Source organism: Melospiza georgiana, chromosome Z (assembly GCF_028018845.1).
Source record: "Melospiza georgiana isolate bMelGeo1 chromosome Z, bMelGeo1.pri, whole genome shotgun sequence".
NCBI classification, from domain to species: Eukaryota; Metazoa; Chordata; class Aves; order Passeriformes; family Passerellidae; genus Melospiza; species Melospiza georgiana.
This window is the reverse complement of record NC_080465.1, coordinates 70,298,570-70,325,491: the sequence shown is the minus strand read 5'-3', so window position 1 is coordinate 70,325,491 and position 26,922 is coordinate 70,298,570. Positions and strand designations below refer to the sequence as shown.

At 43.0% G+C, this 26,922-nt stretch overlaps 1 protein-coding gene across 2 annotated transcripts in view; it reads left to right on the top strand.

The window, feature by feature from the left end:
- Positions 1-26,922, top strand: part of EGFLAM (EGF like, fibronectin type III and laminin G domains) — a 75,813-nt gene that overhangs the window by 33,763 nt on the left and 15,128 nt on the right. For both annotated transcript variants that reach the window (XM_058043878.1, XM_058043877.1), the window contains exons 8-15: positions 10,763-10,878; positions 11,120-11,414; positions 13,892-13,992; positions 15,237-15,337; positions 16,431-16,575; positions 18,399-18,588; positions 22,232-22,357; positions 23,088-23,331. In XM_058043878.1, the coding sequence (XP_057899861.1) occupies positions 10,763-10,878; positions 11,120-11,414; positions 13,892-13,992; positions 15,237-15,337; positions 16,431-16,575; positions 18,399-18,588; positions 22,232-22,357; positions 23,088-23,331 (1,318 nt within the window). The remainder of the gene's footprint in view (positions 1-10,762; positions 10,879-11,119; positions 11,415-13,891; positions 13,993-15,236; positions 15,338-16,430; positions 16,576-18,398; positions 18,589-22,231; positions 22,358-23,087; positions 23,332-26,922) is intronic.

Genomic DNA, 26,922 nt, shown 5'->3' with positions numbered 1-26,922 from the left:
CACCTACATGGTTGTTGGGATTTTGTTTTATAAAATCTTTCAAAATGTCATGGACAATTCACTGGAAAATAAAAGATTGCACATACTCAGTTTAGAAACAACAAAATAAACTGTCCCAAAGAATGAAACAAAAAAAAAATGTCATCACCTGCATTGCTTAAATACCCTTCATCTCCTCGGGAAACAGATGGGATTTGCACTGTGCCTGCAAGGTCACCAGCCTTGGGCTTTACCAGACCAACAGAGGAAGTGTCTCCTGTTAAAAATACCTCCTGCTTGTCTCCACAACAAACGTGACAGAAGTGCCTGCTCAAGCAGGGCACATCCCTTCCTCTGCTCCTGGCTGTCACTGCCAGGATCACACAGAGCAGGGCATTGCCACAGATGCTTATATATTCTGCATGGAGCTTGAATGTGTCAGCTGAGGCTCAGGCACAAAAAAAGAGGCAGTCTCTGGGGCCCAAACCTTGATTTAAATGGTGGTGGTGTGTCCTGGAGATAGTAAAGGGAGAAGGTTTTCCACAGAACTGTTTCCCACACATGTCCAGAGAATTTACAAAAGCAGTGTTGGTACTTGTAGGGACAGTGACGAAAAGCAAGAGACAGGCCAAGCGACATGCAGGGTCACACTGTGAGTCACTGAAAGGCATAAAATGTGTTTTAAAATGTTCCTGATGTATTTTGGATTAAGACCTGTGCGGGGTTCTGGATGAAGCCAGTCAGTCTGTTAACACTTTCATTCAATCTGTCTGTGTTACAGTGCCCCCTGTTCTACCTCCTACACTCTCTCAGGTCTCTTCATCAGAATGATGATGGCAACCTAATTATCAAAACAAAAGTTTTTGTGGCTTTGTATTTGTTTTGAGAAGGATTTCTTCAGTATAACTTAATCCCTAATTATTTGGAAAGAAGATGTCTAAAGTTCATGACCCCCGCAAGTTCCTCAATTATTTGTTAAACAGGATTATAGGACCTGGTAAAAGGTCTTACTCAGACTTCATCTCCTTGTACACTGGAACGCTGATTTAATTAAATATAGCCTGCTTATAATCTCTGCAGTCATTGTTTTGGTATTTGCAGAGTACTACTTTGCTTAATTGTCCCTGATTTACCACCCATTACGAGATGAGCTCTCCAGGAAACCAACACAGTGCACTTAAGAGATGGGCTGATGTCATGGTTTATCTACAAAAAGTCCTGTTAATTTCTCTGCATCCTGTTTTGTAGTTACATTGCATCACATCACATGTGGCTATCATGTTATGTCCAGTGAGCGATGACCAAATGTAGGGAAGAACAAGGCAGCTGAGAAGCCAGTGGTCTGACACCTCATCAGTATACTCACCTGTGTAAGACCAGACATGGTCAGGAGTGAGTGCACCCAGTAGCTGCATTGCTACCAAGTGCATTGCATGTTACTCTCACAAACTCACACAAAACTGCTCACACATCAGCAGGTAGAGCAATGTGGCATGTGCTGGCTGAAATGCAGATAGCTAGAGTCAGGAAGGGGAAAAATTGGGAGGCCTGTGGATGTTAGGATATCTTCTTAAGTCACACTAATTCTGGTGACACCAAACTTACATAGTGAATGTCTTTGAAAAAGGGGCTCAAAGCAGTCTTTTCTACCAGACACAATGAGCCATGCCTTCTTTGTTCTCTCCAGGCTCTAAATGTTGTACCAGTTCAATAACGTGAAAGGAGCCATGGTCCAGTTTGAAATAGTGGGTACATTTGGTGTCCCAAGGTCTTCTGTTGGAAAAGCATGGAACATTTTGATCTGCTGGATGAAAGAGGCATACCTGCTGTTTGGAGAACTGCCAGTCTCTTCTATGCTAGCACATCTCATTGCATGCTGGTGGTTACTAATGTATTTTAGTGATAACCACTCAAATCAGGAGGGTTACATTTCTGTGAAACTGGCATGACATTAAAATCATACCCATACATGCAAGTGCATTTATCTGAATATTAATTCCAGAGCTAACATTTTCCTATGTATGAATATATGGATACTTCATTTTCTGCATTGCTTCACTCCTGCCATCCTCATTGAACTTACATCCCATTAAGCCAATAGAACATTTGATTGGAAGGAAAAGAAAATATGACAGCATTTTGACCATAACAGATGTTTATTTTGTAGCTTATGACTTCTAAGTCAGCAAATGGAGTTTGTGTATTACAGCTTGTTTGGATACAGTTTAGATTGTTTCCCTTGACACATCATTGTGAGTTTCCCCTTCTTTATTCCAAATTATCTTTATGGCTTCCATTGCTCTTAGGCAAATTATACTTGTATATATTGAAAGAACAAAATTAGCTCTGAAATACTTTCAGACATAATATAAAGGCAATAAGTAATAGTGTTGGAAATGATGCAACTTCTAAAACGTTTAACTAACTTCAGTCAGGGGTTTTGTTTGTCTTCACCCTGAGGTGAAGGGAATGGAAGTTTCTTTTTAAGGGACTGTTCCCTGGGCAAGGCGTGATGAGCTTGACATCTCAATGGACTGGGAGCTGCCAGAGGATGCAGAAGGAATTAACATTAACCATTTACAAACATCAATGCCTGATCATCCTCCCTGGTGTGTCAGAGACACTTGGTCTGGAAAAAGATCAATAAGAGAATCAAGAATGAGGACTTAATTAGCATTGAAGGCGAAGGGATCAGTAACCAATAGGAAACCAAATACTAAGAACTGTGTAACTTAGGACCAATGAACCAATGGATTTCTCTTGGTTTTGACTGTATAAGTATGTGAAAAATCTAGTAAAGAGCCATGTGTGATGGAATGATTTTCTCTGCACAACCCAGGCAATGTGTGGATGAAGTTATTTCTGTTACAGATCCTGGCAAGAATAAAGTAATGCCTTAATTTTGTAATACTTAAAAAATGTTGTTGGAGAGCTTTTGTTTTTCCTGTGGTTTTGGTGACAGTAGCATGGACCTGATTTAAAAGCAACAGTGTTCAGGGAGTTGAAATTGCTGCAAATGCTGGGAGCTGAGTTAGTGCTGTCCTTTCCCATGGCATCGAGGTGTGAGCAGGATGAAGCTGCACATCTCTTTCCCAGCCACTGGCTGCCAGAAGCCATTGAAATGGGTGATGGGTGCAAGCTAAGAACATTTTATGAGAAACAAATGGCCACAGAGGTCGTGGGTGATTCCCTCAGTGAGGAGTGGAAGGGATATTGAGTTAAGGCAAAGAGTTGTTTGGACATAACTGCTAGCTGCAGCATAAGGAGAGAACTTTTTTGGTTAAAACTGATGTTCTCCAGCAGTAAGGTCAAGAGCATACCTGGATTGCTCTCCAAGTGGAGTTTTTGTTGTCATGATTTGACGCTGGCGCAATGCCAGTGCTCCAATGAAAATACATTCTCTCTGGTGTCTGCTGTGAGATGTGACTAGGAATAGAGCAAAGCAGGCTCTAATTTAGGAATACAGAAGTGAAAACTTTACTAACCTACAACTATATGTAAAAAGAAATACACAGAAAGAATGAAAACTTTCTAAAAACACTCCTCCTACCCCCCACCAAATTTCCAATACATCTGTCCTTCAGATCACCAACTCTCAGTCTATCACTACTGTTTAGGTAATCAATTCTCAGTTCATCAAGGAGTGAGGAGTCTCTCTTGCGCCACAGGCTTCCCCTGGAAAGACAGTTGAGACGTCTTGTGTTTCCTGTCACACATGGCACTGCCTGGAGATCATTTGCTATCATGACATCTTCTTTCTATGCTCAGTGCTCTCACCACTGCACATGGACTAGAGCTGCTTCTAGGGTTTTCTTTTTAAGGGTGCTTTGTCCAGGCCTTGTTGCCCTCCTCTGGATGCATTCGAGCATCTCAGCATCCTTCCTAAGGGCCCAGACCTGAACACAGTACTCCAAAAAAAAGCACAGTCTCTCACTTTTTGGACACCCGTCTTCCCCACATTTCACTCTCTGGGGCTGAGAGGTCTCAAGAACAGAGATCTCCTCCTCCACTGAAGATCGAGGGCATCAACTACTCTGTTCACCTGTTGTCTGTTCACGCTCTCCTTCACATGACATCACTGCACTCTCTTGGCTCTGAGCCACTGCTTCCCCCTAAATGCAGTTTCTGTGTCACAGGAAAAATGGTTCTATCCATGGCTATACAAGAAAAGTCCAGCCAAAGGCCACTCCATCACCTCCTCCCACCCAAGATTATTCTCCACTTCTCTCATGGCCCATTTCCTCTTATCTCATCTCTCTCTTCTCATTCAGCTCCAGGAGGATCAGCATTTGTAAGGTTTCCATCATCCAAGAAAAGGGTTAAAATTCTCAGGCTTGCCTGTCCAGAACTCCCATGGCTGCCCTGCCGGGCACCTTCTCTCCGCACCCCCACCCCCTTCTCCTTCTTGGCCGGCCGTGCTGTCAAATTTCAAGGTGGCACAGGCACAGTCACAGGCTCGCTCTCTCTCTCCTGGTGGGGGAGGGTGGCTGCCTGATGCTTCTTGGTGCTCCTCCACCCTCCCATCCTCAAGGGCCTCTTCACCTCCCCTCTCTGTCTAAGGCCTCGGCCTACCTCACCCGGCCCATGGCTTCCCTTCCCCCGTGCACCCACAGCAGCCGGGCAGGGGAGAGATCTGAACCTTTCCCTGACCAGAACCAAGAGAAGGTTTTCCTGGGAGTTCTCTGCTTTTAACCCCCGTGTTCTCAGAGGCGTATCCATGTCCTCAGTGGCCAAACCAGGTGCCAATATTCAAATCTGAACACCTATTGGTTTGACCACAGCATCTCAAAAAAATTCACTTCCTCTCATACCACGGCAGTTGTACACTTGTAAAGCTTGTCTCTGAGAAGTAACTGGCAAAAACTGCAGCTAGGACCTGAGAGGACTGGAACTTTTGCAAAGGGGGAAAAGAAATCTCCTGGCCAGGTAGCATGTGGTCAGTCCAAGATGGCTGTCCCAAAAGAGATAAAAAACATAAGGGGGTCTTAAATGGCTACCCTAAAAGAGAAGTACATTTTTGCTGAGGAGCTGGTAAAGGTGCCAATTGCCTTGAAAGCTGAAACAACAGCTTGTCCTCAGGGCTGAGGCAGAACTGATGCCCCAAAAGCAGCTAGCCCAGAACCCAGAAACCTATTTGTGCAGAGCTGAAGGGCTTTAGAATGCAAATCAACATCTTTGAGGGAAGCCTGGATGCCAATCTGGATGCAGTGCTGGACCACCCTGCACATGACCTCACCCCCAGGGAGGAGTTTGCCCCACAGCCAGACTCCTCCCCACAACACTGGACTCTGCCCACCTGTAAAAGATGAGGAGGCAGAGAGGGAGGCAGGGCTTCCTGACCATGATGCCACTGATGCCACCTCTCTTCACACCTTGGAGGAGGGGGATAACTGATCGGAGGCACCCTCTCTGATAATCACCCTCAGGCCTGCTCTTTTTTAAGGCATTAGCATGTGATGAAGCAGAGCTGATGGTGATGATATCACACCCTGCAACAGAATTAACTAAATTACAAAGGGCAGAGACTCTTGAAAATTTTACTAATGTTGGAAAATTAAATAAAGCTTTCTGAAGAAAAAGCATATGGTTTTTAGACTATGCTATGTCTTTTAATCTCAGCTATGTCTTTTAATCAGAGTGTATAATGTTGCTTGAGAAGTTTGGACTTGTTGGGAAGAGGGGAACTGATCCCTCTACCCACTCCAACATGTGATAAAAATATTGGGAGTGTGGGAGAAGTGGTGAGCTTCAAAACAATGCCTTAGAGGGAGTTGATACCCCATTGGCTTGTTCCCAGGTTATTTTTATTCATTCCAAAATTTAAAGATTAGTGCTGAGATAAAAAACTCTCAGAACCACTCCCAGAAGGTGAGATGGAAGTGGGAGCCAAATCAGAATATCCCAAAAAGCTTACTAAAAATGCATGGAAGTTTAGTTTCCCTGTATTTTCAATGAAACTTTGTGAACAGTGTTCAGTGTGCCCAGGTGGCCAAGAAGGCCAGTGGCATCCTGGCCAGTCTCAGGTACAGTGTGGCCAGCAGGAGCAGGGCAGGGATTGTCCCCTAGCATGTGGCGCTGGTGAGGCCACACCTTGAGTGCTGTGTCCAGGCCTGGGCCCTTAGGAAGGATGTTGAGATGCTCGAATGCTTCCAGGGGAGGGCAACAAGGCCTGGAACACAAACCCTGTGAAGAATGCCTGAGTGAGCTGGGTTGTTTAGCCTGGAAAAAAAAAGGGGCTCAGTGGACCTTATCACTCAGACCCTATCACTCTCTACAGCTACCTGAGAAGAGGTTTAGGTTACTGGCGGGTCAATCTCTTCTCCGACCACTGATGCAACAAGCGGTAAACATCTTTTGCTGCACCAGGGGAAGTTTAGGCTAGACATTAGGAAGAAATTCTTCACTTCCAGAGTGATTGGGCTCTAGAATCATCTGCCCAGGAGGTGCTGTAGTCACCATCCCTGCACATGTCTAAAAAAAGACTGGATGTGGCACACTGCCATGGTTTTGTTGATAAGGTGGTCTTAGGTCATAGGTAGGACTTAATTATCTCAAAGATCTTTTCCAACCTAGTTAATTCTGTGATTCTGTGATTCAGTGAGCTGGAAATTGCTATGAATGCTGGGAGCTGAGTTAGTGCTGCCCCTTCCAGCAGCATCAAGGTGTGACCATGATGAAACTGAACATCTCTTTCCCAGCCACTGGCTGCCAAATGCTCACTAAAGTGAACAATGGGTGCAAACTGAGAACATTTTATGAGAAACAAATGGCCACGGAGCCTTTCTGATTCCCTTGGTGAGGAGTGGGAGGGATATGTCATCTGGATCAGTGGTGGCAATGACAAAAGTTTCTCCATGAAGCAAGGTGTCCTACCTCACAGATGTGTCTGCCTTCTGCTCAGCAAGGAGCATTCCTGCTATCAGCCCAGAGGAACTGGAGAGAGAAAGCACAAATCCATTTGTAGTTGCATTGTTGATGCAAAGTTGAGTGTCCTGAACTCTGTCATAGCGAAAAAGAGTGAAAAGGGCATGCTGGGGATGACTGACACAACCCTGTCTAAGAGGACCAGCAGAGTCCCCAAGCTGTCCAACCTGTCTAAGAAGAATGATGTTTGCCAGTATGTTGCGAGGAAGCCTCTGAGAAAGGGGGGCAAGAAACTCAGAACCAAGGCTCCTACAATCCAGTGACTCAAGTGCTGCAGGATAAGTGCAGGCATGTTGCTCTGAAGAAGGAGGGCACTCAAAAGAACAAGGAGGAAGCAGAATACAAAGCTCTTGGCCAAGAGAATGAACAAAGCCAATGAGAAACACCAGGAGCAAATTGTGAACTGGAGCTGGCTTTCTTTGTTGGGAGCTTCTACATCTAAATCAAGGCAGAAGTAAGGACATTGTATGTGATACTAAAAAGATATTGTACATGGTATTACCAATAAATCCCTTTTGTGGTGAACTTAAAAAAACCCTAACATTACATCCAAAATAAAATTATCACAACACAGAACAAAAATGAACAACTTGCGCAAAATTCACTCCTTTGTCCTTCACCACCATTACAAGAAAAATTCCCCATGATCATTCTACTCTGTAATACTTAACACTTTTCAGTACTTGTTTTGCCCATTACTTCTCCCAGTTACTGTCCTTATCTGAAAATCTTCATGATTGCCCACATTCTCCAGTTAGAGGACTGGGTTTACCTGGGCCAGATGCCGGGCCCCCACCAAAGCCTCTCTCTCTCTCCTCTCTGCAGCTGGACAGAGGAGAAAAAAATTAATGAAGGGTTCATGTGTTGAAGTAAGGACCTGTAGAGATCACTCATCAAATACCATCACAGACAAAACAGCTCAGCTTGGAGATATGAAGTGAATTTATTACCATCAAAATCAGAGCAGGATAATGAGAAGTAAAACCCTTAGAAACAACTTTCCCATCCCATTCCGTCCTTCCATCTACCTCCTACCAGCAGTGGAAGGAGAGAGGGAATGGGGGTTGTGGTCAGTTCATCACCCAGGGCTTCTCTCAAGGCTGAGGGAGAGGAGTCACTCCCGCTGCACCGTGGGGTCCCTCCTGTGGGATTCAGTTCTCCATGAACTTCTCCAGCATGGCTCCATCTCATGGACAGCAGCTCCCTGCAGCTTACTGCAGTGTGAGTGCATCCCATGGGCAGCAGCACCCCTCAAACACTGGGTCACTCTGCAGTGGGGTGCAGTCCTTCGGGGACAGGCTGCTCCGGCCTGGGAGCAGGGCCCTCTTCCCACAGGTCTCCCTCAGGCTCCTCTGAGGCACCCAGCTGCTCTGCTGAGGCTCCTCCAGGGGCTGCAGGGGTATCTCTGCATTCCTGTGCACCTCCCTGTGCTGCAGGGGCACAGCTGCCTCACCAGGGCTGCACCAGGGGCTGCAGGGGAATCTCTGCTCTGGGCCTGGAGCAGCTCCTGCCCCTCCTCCTTCACTAACCTTGGTGTCCACATGTTGTTCTCATATATTCTCATCTCCTACTCTTCTCTGTCAGGGATTAAAACTGCACCACAAACTTTGTTTTGATTTCTTCTTAAATATGTTATCACGGAGGCATTGCCACCATTTCTCATTGGCCAGCATGTCCATCTTTGGGGCCACCAGAGATTGGCTTTGCTGGATATGGAAGAAGCTTCTGGCAGCTTCTTACGGAAGCCACTCCTCTAACCCCACCCTGCTACAAAAACCAGGCATTGCAAAACCAATCCAACTGCAAATCATATTTGTAATGCATATATTTGTGGCTTTACACACTGGAACTCTCTTGTAGAAATGCATGTCTTACAGAATCACTTTTACCAAAGAAGGGGATGTGATACAATGATAGGTAGAACTTGCAGCTTGACAGGATGATTATTGTAGGTTCCTTCCAACTGAATAATTTTCTACTGTACTCTGCTTTGCTGTACTCTGCTCTACTCTACTCTTCTCTGCTTTAGTCTCCCTAGCTTCTTGCCTGGTGTAACATTGTTCTGGATGATGATTAACCTGAATGATTTTAAATGTGAATATTAGGAGTAAGAGGGTTTTTTTACATTTTTATTTCAGCATGGTGAAATTCATTCCAGTTTTTGTAGGACTGGGACCAGTTCATAAATGTGCAGTCTGATTCCCTAACACTTAAGCCTTTGCCTGTGCATTCACAGTCAGGAGCAGAAATAATCTGGATGTAGTTTGTCCTATTTGCCTCATCTTGTTACCAGTCATAGAGGGGAGCTCTCTTCTTGGCTCATTTGGTTGAACTCAGTGCTGAATTCTTCTATTTAATGTACAGATAAAACGTATTATTTACAGATGACTAGGTATACATGTTAGAGTGGAAAGACTTATACACATTCTGTCCCAGTCCAGCATGCTTTCTATGTTGCAAGTGCCTCCTTATCTCTACTCATTTGTTTCTAATTTTCCTGTATGCTGATGTAATGTACAAAGCCCATTGATAAGTAACCCCTGCAGAGCATAGGGAGTGTGGCCAGTCAGTCAGCCAGGGCACACATTCATCTCTGATGCACATATGTTGGATTTCACAACTGCCTGCCAGGAATTCTGGGTTGCAATTCAGCAAAGGAGGAGAGAGTATAAAAAGATTTAGGTAGGCACACTCAGCTTAGTAGAAAGACTTTGTAAACCAAAGGTTGCTTATGTTGTTTTTAAATGATGGAAAAATACTGTATGGAAAAGGCAGTTATATAAGTCTGTTGTTTTAATGGTTTAAAGACATTTGTTCTCAGCCTCACTGCAATGACAAGTAACTGTAATGGTTTGGTTACTTTTACTGTATTTCTTCATAACCCAGTGACTTTTAATAGTTAAAAAGCACAAACCACTGTTTAGGCAGAATTTACTATGTGAAGTGCAGAAAAGTACAGACACTTTCTGTGAAATAGAAATGAGGATCCCCTTACTGTTCAAACCGTCCATTCCCAGCCCAGAGTCCTCCAAAGTGCAGTTCAGCACTCTGGGAAGTGGCAGAAGTAGATTATGTACTTGCAAAACACATGGCCATAGAAATCACTGAATATCCTGAGGTGGAAGGAACCAAGAAGGATCATGGAGTCCAACTCCTGGCCCTGCGCAGGACAGCCCCAATAATCCCACCATGTGCCTGAGAGAATTGTCCAAGTGCTTCTTGAGCTCTGTGAGGCTTGGTGCCGTGACCACTTCCCTGGGGAGCCTGTTCCAGTGCCCAGCAATCCTCTGGGTGAAGGTGTTTGTGCATGCTTTTTGTTTCAAGGTGCTGAATTGTGTTTTAAAAAATAGTCTAAGAATACACAGAGGACACTAATGTCAGGAGTTTTTGAGTCAGTGGAGGTAGATTAAGTCCTAAATAGAGTGTATCTTACCTGTACACATCACTTTTGCTTTTCCTATTTATTTTCTCTTTTGCTGTTCCAGTAAGGCACTGTATTTCCAAAAGGGAAAAGCTTGACTTAAAAACAATTCAGTCAAAAAAGTCTGAAACCTTTGTCCTGGAAAAATGATGAATACAAGTCAAGTTTGCAGAGAGAGAACTGAGCTTTGCCTGCTTTTTTTTGTTTAATCAGCTACTAAGTGACTAAATGAACATCTTCACTTTGTTTTAAGCTGTGTGTATACCACTTGGACAGGATCTGCCTTCTCCAGACTGACACTTGCATTGTCTGCACAGCATGAACATTAGCATCAGTTTAGGCTGAAGTGTTGTGAATTGGGGGAGTAGTAAGATCTGAATTGCTGTGTGCAAAGAGAAAAAACTATATGAAGTGAATATGCCGGTTATGTCTTTTCAGGCTCTGAGGAGTTGGGAAGTGGAAGCTTTGGGCATCGGTACATCACAGACACAGTGACTGGTGATGGTGATGGATTTGATATCGATGATTCAGACTATGACATTTATATAGAAGAGGTACATGTCAAGATTTGTTGTTGGCACTTCTGTTTTCTTTATAGTCTGAATATTTTAGAGTGTCTGGTCCTTTCAAGAAGTTTAATATCTGATATTAAGTGCTTAGATATTGATGTGGTCCCTTCTTTTTCTTCATTGAGGATGAGTTTGTTGTCTCAGATCTGTATCTTAAAATGTGTTAATTTTGTTTCCCCACAGAATTTTAACCTTACTGAATTGGTGTTTCTCTACTTCCTTTCAGCTCAGACCACTTCCTGCTATTAAAGGAGGCAACAGAAAATTTCTGGTCGAAACTAAAGTCACTCCAGGGTCTAGTTCCAGGCTCCTGTCACGGGTCCTGACAACCACTTCCGAGCCCACTGCTGTCCCTGCTGCCAGTGCGGGGCCCTCAGTGTCCCCGCCGGTGCCGCAGCTCTCCGAGCTCTCCTGCGACGAGGCCGTGTGCTCCGCCGACAGCTTCTGCATCAACGACTATGACCGCGGCGGCTCCCGCTGCCACTGCAACCTGGGCAAAGCAGGGGAGGCCTGCCAGGAAGGTGGGCTTCTTTCTGGGTGCCCACGGCTGCTGGCTGCTCTTTGCCTGGGTCGAGGAGCGGCTTTGCAGAGAGCCCGCCAATGTGCACTTGGGAACAGCCAGCTGGGCTTTGTGGGTCCCTACCCACAAATTGCAGTTCTGGCATTGCCCCATTTGCTTTTTTTTCCTCAGGTGGGAAAAAGTAATTCCCTAATAAAGCTGAATGCAGAACCTGTGTAAAAATGCATAGGGGCGGATAATCAATCATCCTTGCCCCACCTAGAGTCAGGGGATGGTGGAGCAGATATGCTGTTAATCTCCCAGGTGTGACAGGATCCAATCAGGGCACCCTCAGATGGAAACTGAAGACATTCAGCCCCTCTTTGACAGTTGCATTTTAGCAGCAGCTTAAGCCCTGAATCACCCCCATTTTCTGTGTAGTCCAGATGATACTGGTCCCACAGCAGTGATGTGAGAAAACTCCCATTGTAAAAATACCTCCAGAGGAGGCTTTCCCCATGATCTGCAGTGCAGCACTCATGTCAGGCAAACTGGGCAAGGGAGGAAGAAAATCTCATTCCCAGTACAAAAAGCATGTGAGGAAGTGTTTGTGTTAGTCAGGACTTGCCACCCATCCTACTGCTCTTTTCAGGGCAGCTGAGCCATGGCAAGAATTTGCTGAGCTGAAGGAGGCTGTCCTACTTCTTCCCTCGCTGCCTTCTTGTTCTTTCCCTCTAGAGACCTAAACCCACCCTTTCACAAGGTTAACGCTGAGCAGATCACTGGGTGAGTCAGTCTAGCTCCCTCACTAGGCCTTAAGCAGGTCACTTTTTCCCTCTGAAGTAATTTTTATTCTGGTTTGGTGACCAAGGGTTCAGATGAATGCCAGGACTCATGAAAAGAAAATGTCCCATTGGCTATGGAGGTGCTGTTCCTCCAGCTAAGAGGGAGCTGATCTGCCCATCCCTCTGCATGCTGATCTGATCTGGCAAGATTGTGCCATACAGCAGAGCAGGGATACAGTTTTCTTCTACAGGGTCATGTTAGACTTTCATGTTGCACAGCATCATGCATCAGGGATACAGACACTGAGGGTGCTTCATCTTCTTTAACTGGAGTGCTGGAACAAAGAGAGCTCCTTCTGAAAACAATTTGATGTGAGTCAGCCACATGGAACAGCTGCAGATATGATTTTAGGCCTTGATCAAGTATGAAGAGTTGAGGATTTATTTGAACTGACAAGGCCATATACAACTTGTAAAGCAGTCTATTAACACCAGCCCAAACCCTCCATTATTCACAGGGGAGGGTGTTATTCCAGAATAAACATCATGTGCCAATGCTCCTTTGTACAGAGTTTGTCTTCAGCAGCCAGTATTGTTAAATAATATATTAGTCTGATGGAAACAGACTTTTCTTCACATTCAACAGCTGCCTGGTACTCTGGCCCAGTCAGTTCTGCTTGTGATCAGGACATGAGATAATTGTTCTCTGCTGCGGTTGCATTCAGGTTTACAGCACCAATCCCCTTCAACTCAGCCTAAAATGTATGCCTTGCAAGCAAAAATGATGAGAGAACTCTACCCAGATTCAAAAACTGAGTGAGAAAACTCAGTATTTAAATAGCAAAGAGGAATAGGAATCCACATCCTTTCTTCCTCATTAGACTTAAAACCTCTGTCCATATAAAAGCTCAGGCCTGAAACTCTCTCTCCTCAGTGCTTCTTAGGAAAATAGGCTGCAAAGGTAATTTTACAGCTGACAGTGGCTAGCAGTAAGACATCTCTAATTTTCATTTTCTCTTGGTGTCAGGATTTAACACAAGACAGCAAAGGGTGAAGGTTAATAATGCCATTTGACAAGAGCAGTTAAAAGAGCCACTGTTGCAGCCAGGGATGGAAAGATGGCTGCAAGGACTCACTTTTCCCCATCACTCCTTTTAGCTTCTGCCCTGAGCTGACTTGAGAGAAGTGCTGGAAGCTGCTGGGCTGTTATGAGACATCCAGTGATTCTCCAGATGCTGGATGCAGCATCCACAGAGTAGCAGTGACTAATGCTGCCTAGAGTCTGGCCATATTTTCCATGTGTGTGTTTTTGTAATCCTGCAGAACAGAAAAGTACTTTGTCCTCTCTTTCTTAAATCAGTCCTTAAAAGAAGATAAATATAAAGTTGATGTGGTCTTTCTTCTACAACAAGGAGGAAAACCTGCCAAAATTTCCTCTGAATTCTCTGATTAAACTACTGAGCATTATTTGGCCCTTGGTATCCTGTTTCTTTCCAAGTTCGCCAGGTCCTTGGGAATAAAGGAATTAGCTGTAAAAAATGGTGGGAGGACAAGGCAGTAGGTTAACTGATTGTTGACTGCTACTGCCTAATGGTTGTCTCTAGAGGAACTCTGCCTTTCATTGCCATCTGATGTTATCTAGTACTAAATGTGTATATTGATTTTTATTCAGAAGAGAACTGCTAAATAGCATGCTTCCCTCTTTGCTTTTCAGATATTAGTATCCAGTATCCCCAGTTCTTTGGCTACTCATATATCACCTTTGAACCACTGAAAAAGTCCTATCAGACATTTCAAATTACTCTTGAATTCAGGGTAAGTTTAAGGAATTCTCAGACTGGCTTTTTAAATTTTATTTATTTACTCTGATGTGGTGGACAATAGAGCAGTAACTTAGCTTCAGCATAGCTTCAGTGTAATTGTGGTGAACCTGTGTGTAACCTTCATCTGTGGAGATCTGGCTTGACCCTCAGTGAATGTGAATTAAGTTTGTAAGCAGCTGAAGGGTTTTCATCCATGTTTGGTAGGCACTGTGTGAGAGAATCCCTGGGACTGGTAGCTGTGGACTAGCAGCTGTGTACATTAGTGAGGTTACAGCCAGGTGCATGAGCTACAGGCTGAAGAACACACAGAATTTTTGTGAATTAGACTTTGAAAGTGGTATACAGTATCTTTGTGGACAAGAGATGATGATCCTGTCATACTAAGCAAAACACTGCCCTATGTATAGCATTCCTTTCCCACTCTGCAGGATTTAAGTGCACATTATTTTCTCCCTCTGAAGTCTGCCACACGGGCTACTGATACATTCAGGATACTGTATTACTTAAAATGCAGGACTAAAGTGGGGATACATCCCACGCTGGCTTGTGTTAGTGCTGTCTGTTCACTATGGACAGAACATGTAGGGCTGCCGCTAGGGAAGGTGGCCAAGCTCTTGCATGCATCCGTACCCCCATATGAAGCAGACTCCCCAGCCTCACAATCTGGGAAGGAGACTGCTATTAAAGCAGCAGCAATCAGTTGCCTCAGTGCTGATCTTACACTCCCCTGGCAATTTGCCATTTTAAAATGCAGGATGGCTGCAGAAAGCCACTGTGTCAGCTGCCATGAGCATATGGAGAAATGCTGCCAGCACAGCCTGTTTGGCTTGAGGAGTGTCAGTCTCATGGAACATGTGAAGTAGGGTGTATGTATTCATACACAGTGTGTCTGATGTGTCAGCACTTACCAGGCTTGCTAGGACATTCTTGCTAGACATTTTACTCAGGAGTCTCATATGGGATATGTCTGACAGTCTTCAATACTTCCAGGCTTTTTTCTGGTCTGATAGTATCATACTTTAAGAGATGGTCTTAAATTGTTTAACCATTAAGGCAGTGATTTTCTAGGTTTTTCAAATGCAGGATTCAAAACTGATCAAGCAGTTTCTGATTCAGCAAATTAAAAACTCATTCTGAAAAATGATGACCCTTTTCTGGAGACAAGTCCCCCACTGCTGCTTGCTTTTATCTGTAATTGCGAGGCTTTGGTTTTTCATGTTGGTGCAATGATTGCAGGCTGAATCCGAGGATGGTTTGCTGCTGTACTGTGGAGAAAATGAACATGGTCGTGGTGATTTTATGTCACTGGCAATCATCCGACGTAGCCTCCAGTTCAGGTAAAACCTCCATCCCACATCTGATGTAAAGAGACAGGGCTATTGCTGCCTCCTGGGACTGCTACATGTGATGAATATCTCCAGTGTCTTTGACTTCTGCCCCATACAGTGCACCAAATGGACACTGTATATAATGTAAATAGTACAATTTCATTTAAGAGTACTTCAATACTTTTTTCTCTCATCTTTCTTTAGTGTGTGAACATGCACCATGTTGAGTTCTTTTATTCAGACCTCAGAGTAAAGGCAAAATGATCAGTTTTCTTGAAGATATTTGTCTGGGGCTCATAGCTATGTCACCAGAAATGCCAGTGAGCCACTGTATTTGCTGAGCTGATGGTACATTGATGGTATATTGAGTCAGTGTTTTTGCTTCACAGAAAATGCCTTGCAGATAATGTAGCAAAACAAAGGATGTAGTGACAGCAAGGGGCCAGGAACTTCATCCTGTATGTTTTGTTTAGATGATACCTTGTTTAGGTTTCTTAAATGAAGATGGGGAGTGTTTCTTGTAATCTGATAGATATGAAGCAAGTGAGAATTTCCAGGACCTCCTAAATTGGGAGGGTGAATCCCTTAAAAGTGGGGAATAACAAAGTGGGTGATGTGCCTTAGTTGTGTTTCTGTTCACCTGCACTGCATGACAGTCAGGGAAAATGGGACATTTTGTGCACATTCACCTCTACTGGAGGTCTTCCTGTCAATTGGCACTGAGTTTCTAGTAGACTAGCAGAGTTATTAATGTATCACTGCCTTTCACCGGGGAGCTAGAAAAATTCCCAGGAGAAATTACTGTGATAGCAGGAGCTCAGATTGTAATACCCTCCATCCTGAAAGAGTTTCAGCTGTTGGCAAGCTTAGCAATGCGCTTGGTATGAACAAAGAATGCAAAATCTTCTCCACCCTGAAAGACAGGTATTGAAGTTTGGAACAGATCTTATGTAGACTTGCTGTCTGAATTTCCTGTGCTAATATGCAGTGTGGAACAGAGAGATTTCCGAGTACAAAAAGAATGTTTGGAGTCTAAAACCAACTTTTTGTTATTTGGGCAATGTAAGATTGTCACCTTGCCCTCTCTATCTCATGATCCCAGGTTCAACTGTGGCACAGGAGTTGGAGTCATAACGAGTGAAAACAAAATCAAGCTGGGGAACTGGCACAGTGTCACATTGTTCAGAGATGGGGTGAATGGCTGGCTCAGGATGGACAACAATGCTCCAGTGACAGGAAAATCTCAGGTTGGTAATCCTGCACTTGTGGCTCAATCTTGGGGTCTCTCAAGGTTGTGATGATGTTTCTTTTCTTGCCACCAGAAGTCTGATCAGATTTAAAAGGTACAGTCTTATTTATTGATGTTAGGACGTTTAGTGAACTGAGATCAGAGTGCAGATTATTCTTCCAAATACATAATTTAGAAATCACAGAGATAGATATGTCAGGGCTGAATCCCATCACTCTTTCCCTTTGTGCTCCGTGTTTGCTCTGCTACCCTTCATCTACCCTATGCCAGTCTCTAATACAGGCCATTAGAAGTTTACTAGATTGCTCAGCTGTCAGAGAACTGCTCTGCTCCCTCAGACATAAAAATGAGATGCATATGTGTGTATGAGTATATATTTATGTATAAGATGCATATACCCACACGAGATTTGTGTACAGAGGTATAATTACATGCATATTCTGGACAATGATTTAAGCATAGTAATGGAGATAGACATTCTGCCCTGACTTTTGGTAACACCAGCAAGTTCATACAAGGCTGACAAGATAAAATATAATGCAGGAAGATGCTTTGACTTGCTCATCTGTTGCTGGGCCAGAAAACAAAATTAAGGCACTGGAAGAAAAGGCAATTTCAAATTGTTTCAGATGTCTTTCCTTTGATAGCCACTATTAACATGCCATCCCTAGCCCTGAAAGAAAGCAGTTTCAGATGTCTTATTACTTTCCACTTTTATGTGCAGGCACTGAAGAGAAAAAATTGCAGTGTATTGAGTTCTCATCAGCTGGCAGTGACAGAGGAATGAATTTCAGTGTGTCATGTGTTGGTGTTACCAATGCTATGAGGCCATGCAAAGGGCAGATGTGATCAGGAGAGATGTGTACACAGCTTCTGCAGTGTACTGTGCAAGTGAACACCTGCAGACTCAATAAACTCAGCTTATTTAGCCTGGCCAAATCCAGGCTATGGTGATAGAATATATTGTTATAAGCACTATGGGGGCAGGGCAGGGGTGAAAAACCCTGAAAGATTTTAGGCTAGAGGTCAGTGCTGTCAAAAGCACAGGTTGGTAAAACCTGGCCCCAAATAACTGAGAATTTTAACTATTTTCTTCTAAAGGTCTGTGGGGTTTTGAAAGAGCTGTTGAGTAGGAGGCAAAAGTCGTATTTTCATCAGTTTGTGGAAGGAATTGTGACTCATTTGGCCACAGCGGCATGGAGTTTGGGTCAGTGGTCCAAACGGGTTCTGTTGGTTTTGATGTTTTTTGTTCTTTCACTGTAGCAATTTTAGTAAACTTATATATGTAGATTTCTATAGATTTGTTAAAGAGATGCGCAGTACATTTAGGAATTGCAAAGTGAGCAGAACCCCACTGAAGTTGCGACTTTTTGCGACTGGCTTTTGCATTTTCTTTGTTTTTTTACCTTTTTTGTCATTTCATAATTATTGAATACCAAACACTTGCTGGGTTCTGTCCAAAAGACAATATCTCATTGGTCTATCCCTCAGGGCTTACAGTTTAGAAGACAAACAATTTTTTGGCAGAAAGAAAAGAAGAAATCACAGCAAAAGACAGACCACTCAAAGCAGTGTTTTTTAGTGTTTTTTATTGTGCTTTTAGTTGTTCGTGTTATCGTGATGGGATGCAGGTGAAAAAGTTTGGTTTCAAATGGTGGACTGATTTAGGGAATGACTAATGGGAAGGAATTACCAATGAAACAACATTTCCTGACACAGTTTTTCATGGGGGGAAAAAAACGGATTGTAAAGCTCTGTAGCTTAATGATTTCTGCTGTGTTATACCTGTTACACAGCGTGCTGTGCTCTGCTCTCCCCTAGGGCCAGTACAGCAAGATCACGTTCCAGACTCCCTTCTACGTTGGCGGTGCTCCCAGCGTGTACTGGCTGGTCAGGGCCGCTGGCACCAACCGCGGCTTCCAGGGCTGCGTGCAGGCCCTCAGCATCAATGGGAAGACAATTGACATGAGACCCTGGCCATTAGGGAAAGCTCTCAGTGGTGCTGACGTTGGTGAGTGTAATGGTGTGGGGCCTTTAATCAGTGACTTTAATCAGCAACCAGGGGTTGCTTTTTATCCTGTTGGCACAAATTGAGTGATGGTCCAGGTTTGAGGGGGGGAAGACGCGGTCTCTACTTTTGGCCTGGCTTTCCTCTGTTCCTTTGCACATTGCTCTTGCTGGGTCTGTAGTAGGACAGTTCATCACACTGGACCAGCAAGCCCTTTGAGGACACCTGGTGCACAGCAAATAGTAAACCCATTTTCATGAGCGAACAGTAGGATCTGTGTTGCAGATATCATTACAACTGCGCCGGTATTTCTGCCAGCAGCTCTCAGGGCACCACTTCGTGCCCCTGACTGACACAGTCATGTCCTCAGAAATCAATAGTCTGTATGCTGAGCTTGCCTTTGAAACAATAGGGGCCCAACAAAATGCATTTTGCCTAAAGACATCATTGCACTTGTCCAAAGTAACACATGGATCTCTGAGGCCCTGTGGATGTTACAGAGGGCTTTCTGTGTTACACCCAGCCACTGCTGAAGCATATACGCTTTCCTGTATACCATCCTTTGTTTTGCTGTCCAGAGCCATGGATGTGATTTAAAAATAGCTTGAAATAAATACTTCCAGCAGCTTTATGAAGTGTTGTTATAAAATTATTTTTCCTTCACGGAGTAAAAAATGGAGAAGTAGGGAAGCTAATTAACTAGTCCTGTCTTATTTATTCATCTATTTCATCCTTTTAATGGACACTTGGAAAAAGGCAGGGCTACAAAATTCTTGCTTTAGTGATCTCCCAGTCTAAACAGTATAAGAATAAGGGTAAACCCAAGACAGAAGGCAAGTGCTAGCAGCAAGAAATAGATTCCATACCACTGAACTCTCCCTGCCATGCTTCTGCCACAAAGTCATCTTTCTTCTCTTCTGTGCTGTGCATCTGACATCCCAAGAAGGAAATGATTTATGAGAAACTTTGTAACAATTGTGCTGTATTCTCTAGATAACATGGCCAAACTTCTGTGCAATGCAGGGGTAGAACAGACTGGCCAAAGAAACAGTTGCTGAAAAGAGTAAAATTTTGGAGTCAGAGTGTAATTTCACGATGGACTGAGAATCTATGGAATTTAGACAGATGAAAGCCCTGCTGAACTACTCTTGCCCTAATCTCTATTGCCTTTTGGGATGCAGCTAGCTTCATTCCCATCCATGAATGTTCCACATACTACTGCATTAACAATCAACATCAGTGAAAATAAATGCTGTGCTCTGCCATGTGTGACTCAAAACTGACTGATAAAGCCTTGCTGTCCTTGTGTCACTGCACACATTTATATGAAACTGTAACAGAAGAGACTTGCAAACAATAGGTCATGTAAGTATAACTCAAAAAAATTGCAAGTAAGCTCTGCTAGGGTTTAGAAATTACTTTTTCAGGTCAGTCACTTGGAGATTTTTTTCTGTTGGCACAGTATATAAATTGGGAGTGCTGTGCTACATGGATCACAGAACTGGGGGTGAGAAGAGGGGTCCATCCATCTCTCTGCTCTCCCTTCTGGCTACAGCAGAGATCCTACTGTGAGCTGAGGATGCAGCAGAGGACGGTCCAACCACTGGGCATGGTTTGGAGCAGACATGGCAGGACATGGGAGTCCTGATGCAGTTTCTCTCCTTCTTCATCTGCCATTGGAGCCAAGCAAATGCAGCAACCACACTTCAGCATAGTCACCTATGCTGGCCCAAAGGCTGTGAAAAGCCACTGGGACATTGGGAGAGCATTTTCCTTAAACATCAAGACTACTCCAGTTCAAGCTGTTTCTCAAATCAGGGGTCCCATGACTGGTCCTGTTGCTGTTGTCTTCCTTGTTCTTTTCTGTTTCTCAAAGACTTTGTTTAACTCTGATCTGTTTGAACACACTGTGAACATTAACTCTGGAGCAGAGGCAGCAAAGATGAGCATTGATGCACAGAGATCACACACTTGATGCATGGAGATCCTTGTTACACATGTCTTGGCTCTGTTTCCTTGCCTGTAAAACAGGGCTAGTGCTATTCTGTCAGGGTCATGATAGCTGGTGAGTGTATGAGGGATCTGAGGGACAAGATACCTGTCCTGCCTTGGTTCACTTGTGGCCATTACAGTGCAAGACAGCTCAATGAGCACAGCCAGCACCCTGATCCCATGGCTGGGCATGGGGCAGGTAGAACTGTCCCCTTCCATGAAAAAGGAGCACTTTTTCCCTGCTGGGGTACTTTAATGTTTTGTCTGTGCTCCTCGGGTGAGCCCCGGAGTCCTGTGTCGTGGCTGCTGTACTCAGACCTGCCCTCCCTACAATGAAAAGTGGTCCTGGTAGGAGATTTGTAGATGAGCAATAGGAGATAAGTCTGGTCTATCAGGGAGTGGTACCAACTGACCTGTGAGTTGTTTCTGCTTCTGCCCTGAGTTAGTTAGAAAAGATTGTTTTCCACTGTGGAGAGCAGAGTGATTGGACCAGCACATCCACCATTTACATCTGCATTTTTGTTTGTGGAATTCAAACTGTAAAGCTGGTGCTGTACAAACACCTGTGCCTTACTGAAGATGTGTAAAGACCTGCTCTTGAAACTGTCCTTGCAATCAGAGTGCTGTGTTTAAACAAAAACAAAAGTGCATATCCCCTTCTTGCAATAATTTTTTAAGACTTCTTTTAATCACTTCAAGTTGCAAAACACTTCCCCAGTGTTTATTGCCAGAACTGCCTCATGAAACCTTTGTCATCTCAGAGGTGATACTTCAATGTCCCTCAAAATAAATGTGTAATTCTTAGTTTGCTATAAGACACTAAGCCCCTCCAAATGGTGTGCTTACCACTGTACACCACAACTTGTTCTCTCTTAATGTATACAGATAATGTAATCAGCTTGTTACTATTGACAAGGAGAGAGTTATTTGATCAGAAACTAAAGGAGAAAATAAATTCAACAAGAATGTCAATCAGGTGTACATTTGATGGTTGTGTAGTTTCAGTTTGACAGTTTTATAGATATCCGTTTTAAAAAGCAAACGAGAATTTATTTGTTCTACAACGATTTCAGCTAAAATCCAGCAAGAAGAAAAAACTTCCTTGTTATTTAAGTTGATGTGCCAGCATAGTAGAGATACTTCTTAAAAAGTCCATATGTTGATGATATGGATCCCTTTTAGTGTGGACAAGAGGGTCGACAACCTCAGTTTGGTTAATAAGATTAGTTGATAATGATTAACACCTCCCATGCTCAGCATGGCATGAATTTATAGTGAGCAAAGAAGCACTTAAGATAATTACAATTAAGCCAGGCTTGGTGCATGTAAACAATTCAGAGAAATTTGTATCTTATGAGAAAATAGGAAGAAGAGCAGACAATAAGTAGACCAAGGAATGATTGAATGTTATTTCTATCATGGTTTGCTTCTAAGAGCTACTTTTTGCTATTTATTAGGTGTCTTGCTGGTCTTATATATAAAAAAAAATACTAATAATCAAGTTCCCTTTTCTAAATTACACACCATTTGACAAATTGGGAAAGAATCTAGGCATAAGAGCGAATTGTGTTGGTTAGTAGCAGCGATCAACAGCCAAATAAATCTTCTTTGACGAACTTCTCCAATAACTTGATGTTCTGACTCCTGTGTTTAGGTGAGTGTAGCAGTGGCATCTGTGATGAGGCAGCCTGCATCAACAGTGGCACCTGCACTGCAAGCAAAGCAGACTCTTATATTTGCCTTTGTCCTCTTGGATTTAAGGGTCATCATTGTGAGGAAGGTGAGTGGATACTGGGATTCCTCTGTTTCTTTGTGTGTGTTATTTAGTGTTCAATGTGTTTTCCACTCAAAGACATCTGAGGAGGTCTCATACTGTTACACTGACAGAAGAGAATACTTGTTAATTTATCTTTTTAAAGTCAGGTACTGAAACCCTTCCCTTACTGCTTTGGAGCTACATTCAGCTCCTACATAATCTGTTATTCTCAAACCTCTTTGCTTATTTAAGCTAACTGTGCTTAAGCATCTTGAAATTCCTATTCAGAAGTTAAAATAATGTACCACTCTACAGCTGCATATTAATCCTAAAAAATCCTTCCTCTAAAACCAGTGTCAGTTGTATATTTTGAAATGTAAAGGACATAATGTCAATTGCCTGCTAATATCAGAGCTGCAAGTAGTAAAATACATCTGGCATTATTTTTTATGCTGTAGAAATTTTCATGCTACCACCAACTGTGTGTATGCTTGCTACTTTGAAAGGCACTATTATGAATCACTAAAGAAAAGGTACAAAATGCTTTACAGTACAAATACATCCTTGGAAAAGGGATGGATTAACTAGTATTGGGTAGGATTATAAAATATTTTTAATTTAGATGAAAAAAAATCAGGCTGTTTTGCTAATCATTAGCTTAAGTACTTAACACAAGAAACAGACACTGGTTGGTAAGAGTCAATCCGTTATGTTTGAGCCTCAAGTGACCTGCTTGTGATTTCTGGATTTCCAGCACTCACCTTGGCCATACCTCAGTTCAACGAATCCTTAAGATCATTTGCTAGCACACCCTGGCCCTTGGAACCACAGAATTACCTTTCCTTCATGGAGTTTGAGCTGACATTTCGTCCAGATTTAGAGACTGGTGTCCTTTTGTACAGCTACGACACAGACAGCAAGGACTTCCTCTCCATCACCCTGGTGGCTGGCTACGTGGAGTTCAGGTTTGACTGCGGCTCAGGAACAGCTGTTATCAGGTAAATGCATGGTTAACACCCCCCAAAGCTGGTGTTTGCTTCCCAGCAGTGCCACGGTGCTCATCCAGCAGAGGAGGGGGCTGGAAAGGGTCACAGCCTATCATGAGGTGTGCGAGCCCCTTGGTCTCTTGTGCTTGCTTCTGAGGAAGCACAGAATCACTATTAATCACAATAATTTTGGTCAAGGGGACAGGATTTTTTTCCTATGTCAGTGTATTTCAAAGCTTTATGCTTTGTCTTACTGAACATGTTATATTTGCGTCTGTATGGTATTGCAGTAATTCCCTTCTTGCTCCCATGACACTGTTAGGGAATCTATAAATATTTTATGCGTATACTTTCTAGCCATAGGATTTCACAATACTGGCACTTGTGTGAGCATCCTCCTTTCTGGTTTCCAGTTCCAAGCAGGGGTGCCAGGCTGGAGGTGGGGCAAGAAGAGACAGCTCCATGTCCCTCCACTCCCTCATAGTGCTGATTTTGAGGGACCTGAGGCTAGCATCCAATTTATACAACCTAAGCTGTCTAAAACATAAATATGTGGTTTAACCTGGTCACTACAGTTCCCAGACAGACCTTCTGTAAGTGACTCATTGCATCCTAAAATTAATGTCTAGGAGGATAGAAGCAATGAAATACCTCAAAACCACTGTTCTCTCCCCCTGTGTAGCTGAGTGCCCAGTCACTGGCAGCTGTTCCTGGGCTTTCTGAAAAGGCACTGGGCTGAACAGAGGCACTGAGTATCTTGGATTATGGCCCAGGAGGCTGCCAGTTTGACCAGGCTGACCTGATATTTAGAAATGATCTATATAAAGTTTATGCAAAATGTGTACACTCTGCAAGTCTTGCATACCAATGAATCCTGTGGATGGGCATCAGGAATTTTGACTATACTGTGATTAGGGAAAATGCACTGATTTTGCAATGAATGAGGACTCAAGCAAACAAACCCATTCAGTTTTGCAGACAAAATTAGATATGAAATATAAAGGGAGCAAATGCAAAATAATGCACAAGCCTAACAATGCACAGCTGTGGAAAAACAGTTAATATTGTCAGACAGAAAGATCCTGGAGTCATCATGGATAGCTCTGTGGAAGCAAAGCAAGCTGTTTAGAGACAAATACAGATACCTAAGTACAATGCAGAGAATTATTAGGAATGAAATAAGGAAGAATGCCTCTGCTGAAGCCCACAATGCACCCTGTCTTGAAAACTTGCTGCTATTCTGGTCGCATCATTTCAAAAGAAATTAGCAAAATTAAGAAGGAAGAGTAGTTTTGACATGCAGGACTGGGAAAACTCTTCCGCAGCAGGACCTTTCAGCCTTGAAAAGAAAGAGTTTGGTTGAAGTATGATAGAAGTTTTAAAATAATAAATGGCATGGAGATTAATGAGTATTCGGTATTTTTTCAATGTGCAAAGAAAATAAGGAACCAAAGAAAATAAGACTTTTTTTCTTTGGGTTTGGGGTTTGTTTGGTTTTTTTCTTCAGAGGAGTCCATAAATAAGTTGTGGAAACTAATCGTCACAGCAAGTTACAGATGCCAAAACTATAAATAGGTTAAAAAAAATTGGAGAAATTTGAAGAAAGCTCCATTGAGGGAGATCAAACACAGTCGTACGGATGCAGCCTTTGACTCAGGAAATTGCTAAATGACAAGTTGCCAGAAGCTGAGAGGATATATCAAGGGGAGAATCACTTCATACTTGCCCTATTCCATTCACTTGCTGAAAAGTGGCAGAAATAGCTAATTTTGGAGACCTTTTCTCCAACTCAGAATAGCCCTTCTTACAGCAGCCTTCAATCTTTAGTGATTGCAGCCTTCTAATTCCTGTTACTGGCAACCATAAAATATTACAGTAGAATTTTTTGCTTCCAAGAATATTGTAGCACTTCAAAACACCTTGTACTAAATTTTAACTGATATGTAGTGTTATGAAATGTAGAGAGAGCCACAAGCATATGCCTGGGAGTAGAAACTGCCCCTTTCTGCTGGAAAGCAGAACAGCAAGCTGGATGGCAGCTACTGCCTGAGCTACATGCACTGGAGGAAAAGAGTGTGGTGAGGTAGCTGAGGAATGGATGAGACTCAGGAGACCATCAGGATTCAGTGAAAGTTGTCAGGCTGTCCTGTTAGCTCTTTTTCTAGATAAAATGTGCGACTCGCACCCTGTCATCAGCTCTGTCAGTGATTAAATACGACAAATAGATTCCCTGTTTTTCATGCCTGCCTGGTCGATGTCTACTTACTTAAAAGTCTATCTTAATTATACTGTGTCATGCCTACACTGTGTCTGTAACAGGGGTATACCTCTGGTCATCCTGATACCTCTGCCATAGGACCTCCAGGCTGTTAGATTTTGTATGATAATCAGAACACAGCCATAATAACTTTATAATTAGGATGAGGCAAGCCTATTTGTGTATGTCAGCTGCAGCAGTAGGAGAGCTGATGCTGGTGAAGGTTGTGATTTCCTGATAGATGGAAGGAGCACAGTGTGCTCTGGGGGCTCCACAGGCAGAAGGCATGCAGAACCTGAGCGCTGAAATGTCTCAGAGGAGAAGCTGTTGGGAGTTCCCTTGGCCAAGCAGCATCAAGATCTTATGATCTGATATATTTTTTAAGCTTCGGTTTACATGGGAAAAAGTAACCCCACAGCACATGAAGAGCCAGGAGTGTTCAAACATCACAAGAAAGTGTTACCAAACTCATGCTGGTTTCAAAAAGCTCATGATTCCACAAAAGAGCTTGCAGCTCTGAAGTGATGACTCTGCAAGGCCTAATCATCCCTGATTGTAATTAAATCTAGGAAAGCAGGAGGGTCAGCAGGATGAGACCTAAGCAGCAGAGGAGATAATGTCTGTATGGCCACTTACTATGTAGCCAAACCTATCTGATTCCTTTATATGTGTATGTTGACTTCTTCAAGGTGATTAGATTTCCTTAGCTGTTGATTTACCCAAGACAGTTAAACCCTCCATGGTGCTACATAAGAAGGAGGACGAGTGACTGGCATTGCTTGATAATATTTTTAGTGGAGGTTTTGTGAACCAAGTATCATTCAGAAATGCAAGTAATACTGCCAGCATCATTAGAATAGACAAAAATGAGCTTTAGGAAAACTTGAAGGATCAGAAAAAAAAACCCACAACAGAAATGTTTCAAAACTGATGTTGATTGTTAAGAAAAAAAAGAAAATATTGCTTTCACATTTTCAAAATTATATAAGTTTTTTAATCAGCATTTGAACCACTATTGACTCGCTATTCCAGATTACAATTTTTTCCATGTTTTTAATTTCAAAATACTTTTTTGTTTTGTTTTGTTTTGAAATGCAAGTGTTCTGAAAATACAAAACATTATTTCATCCCCAGAAATTATGTATTTTTTTACTGAAGCTAGGAAATCTTAGGGGTCTGAGGTAACACAGTTCTGATTTTTCCAGCTTGGTCAGTAAATCAAACACAAGTTTCCAGTCCTCCTGGAGGAAAGTGCTACATCTCATTTAGACATAAAATGTTTTAACCAGTGTAGTAAAATGGCATTTGAAAACAAGATACAAAGATCTATAGAACTTGTGAAGGGG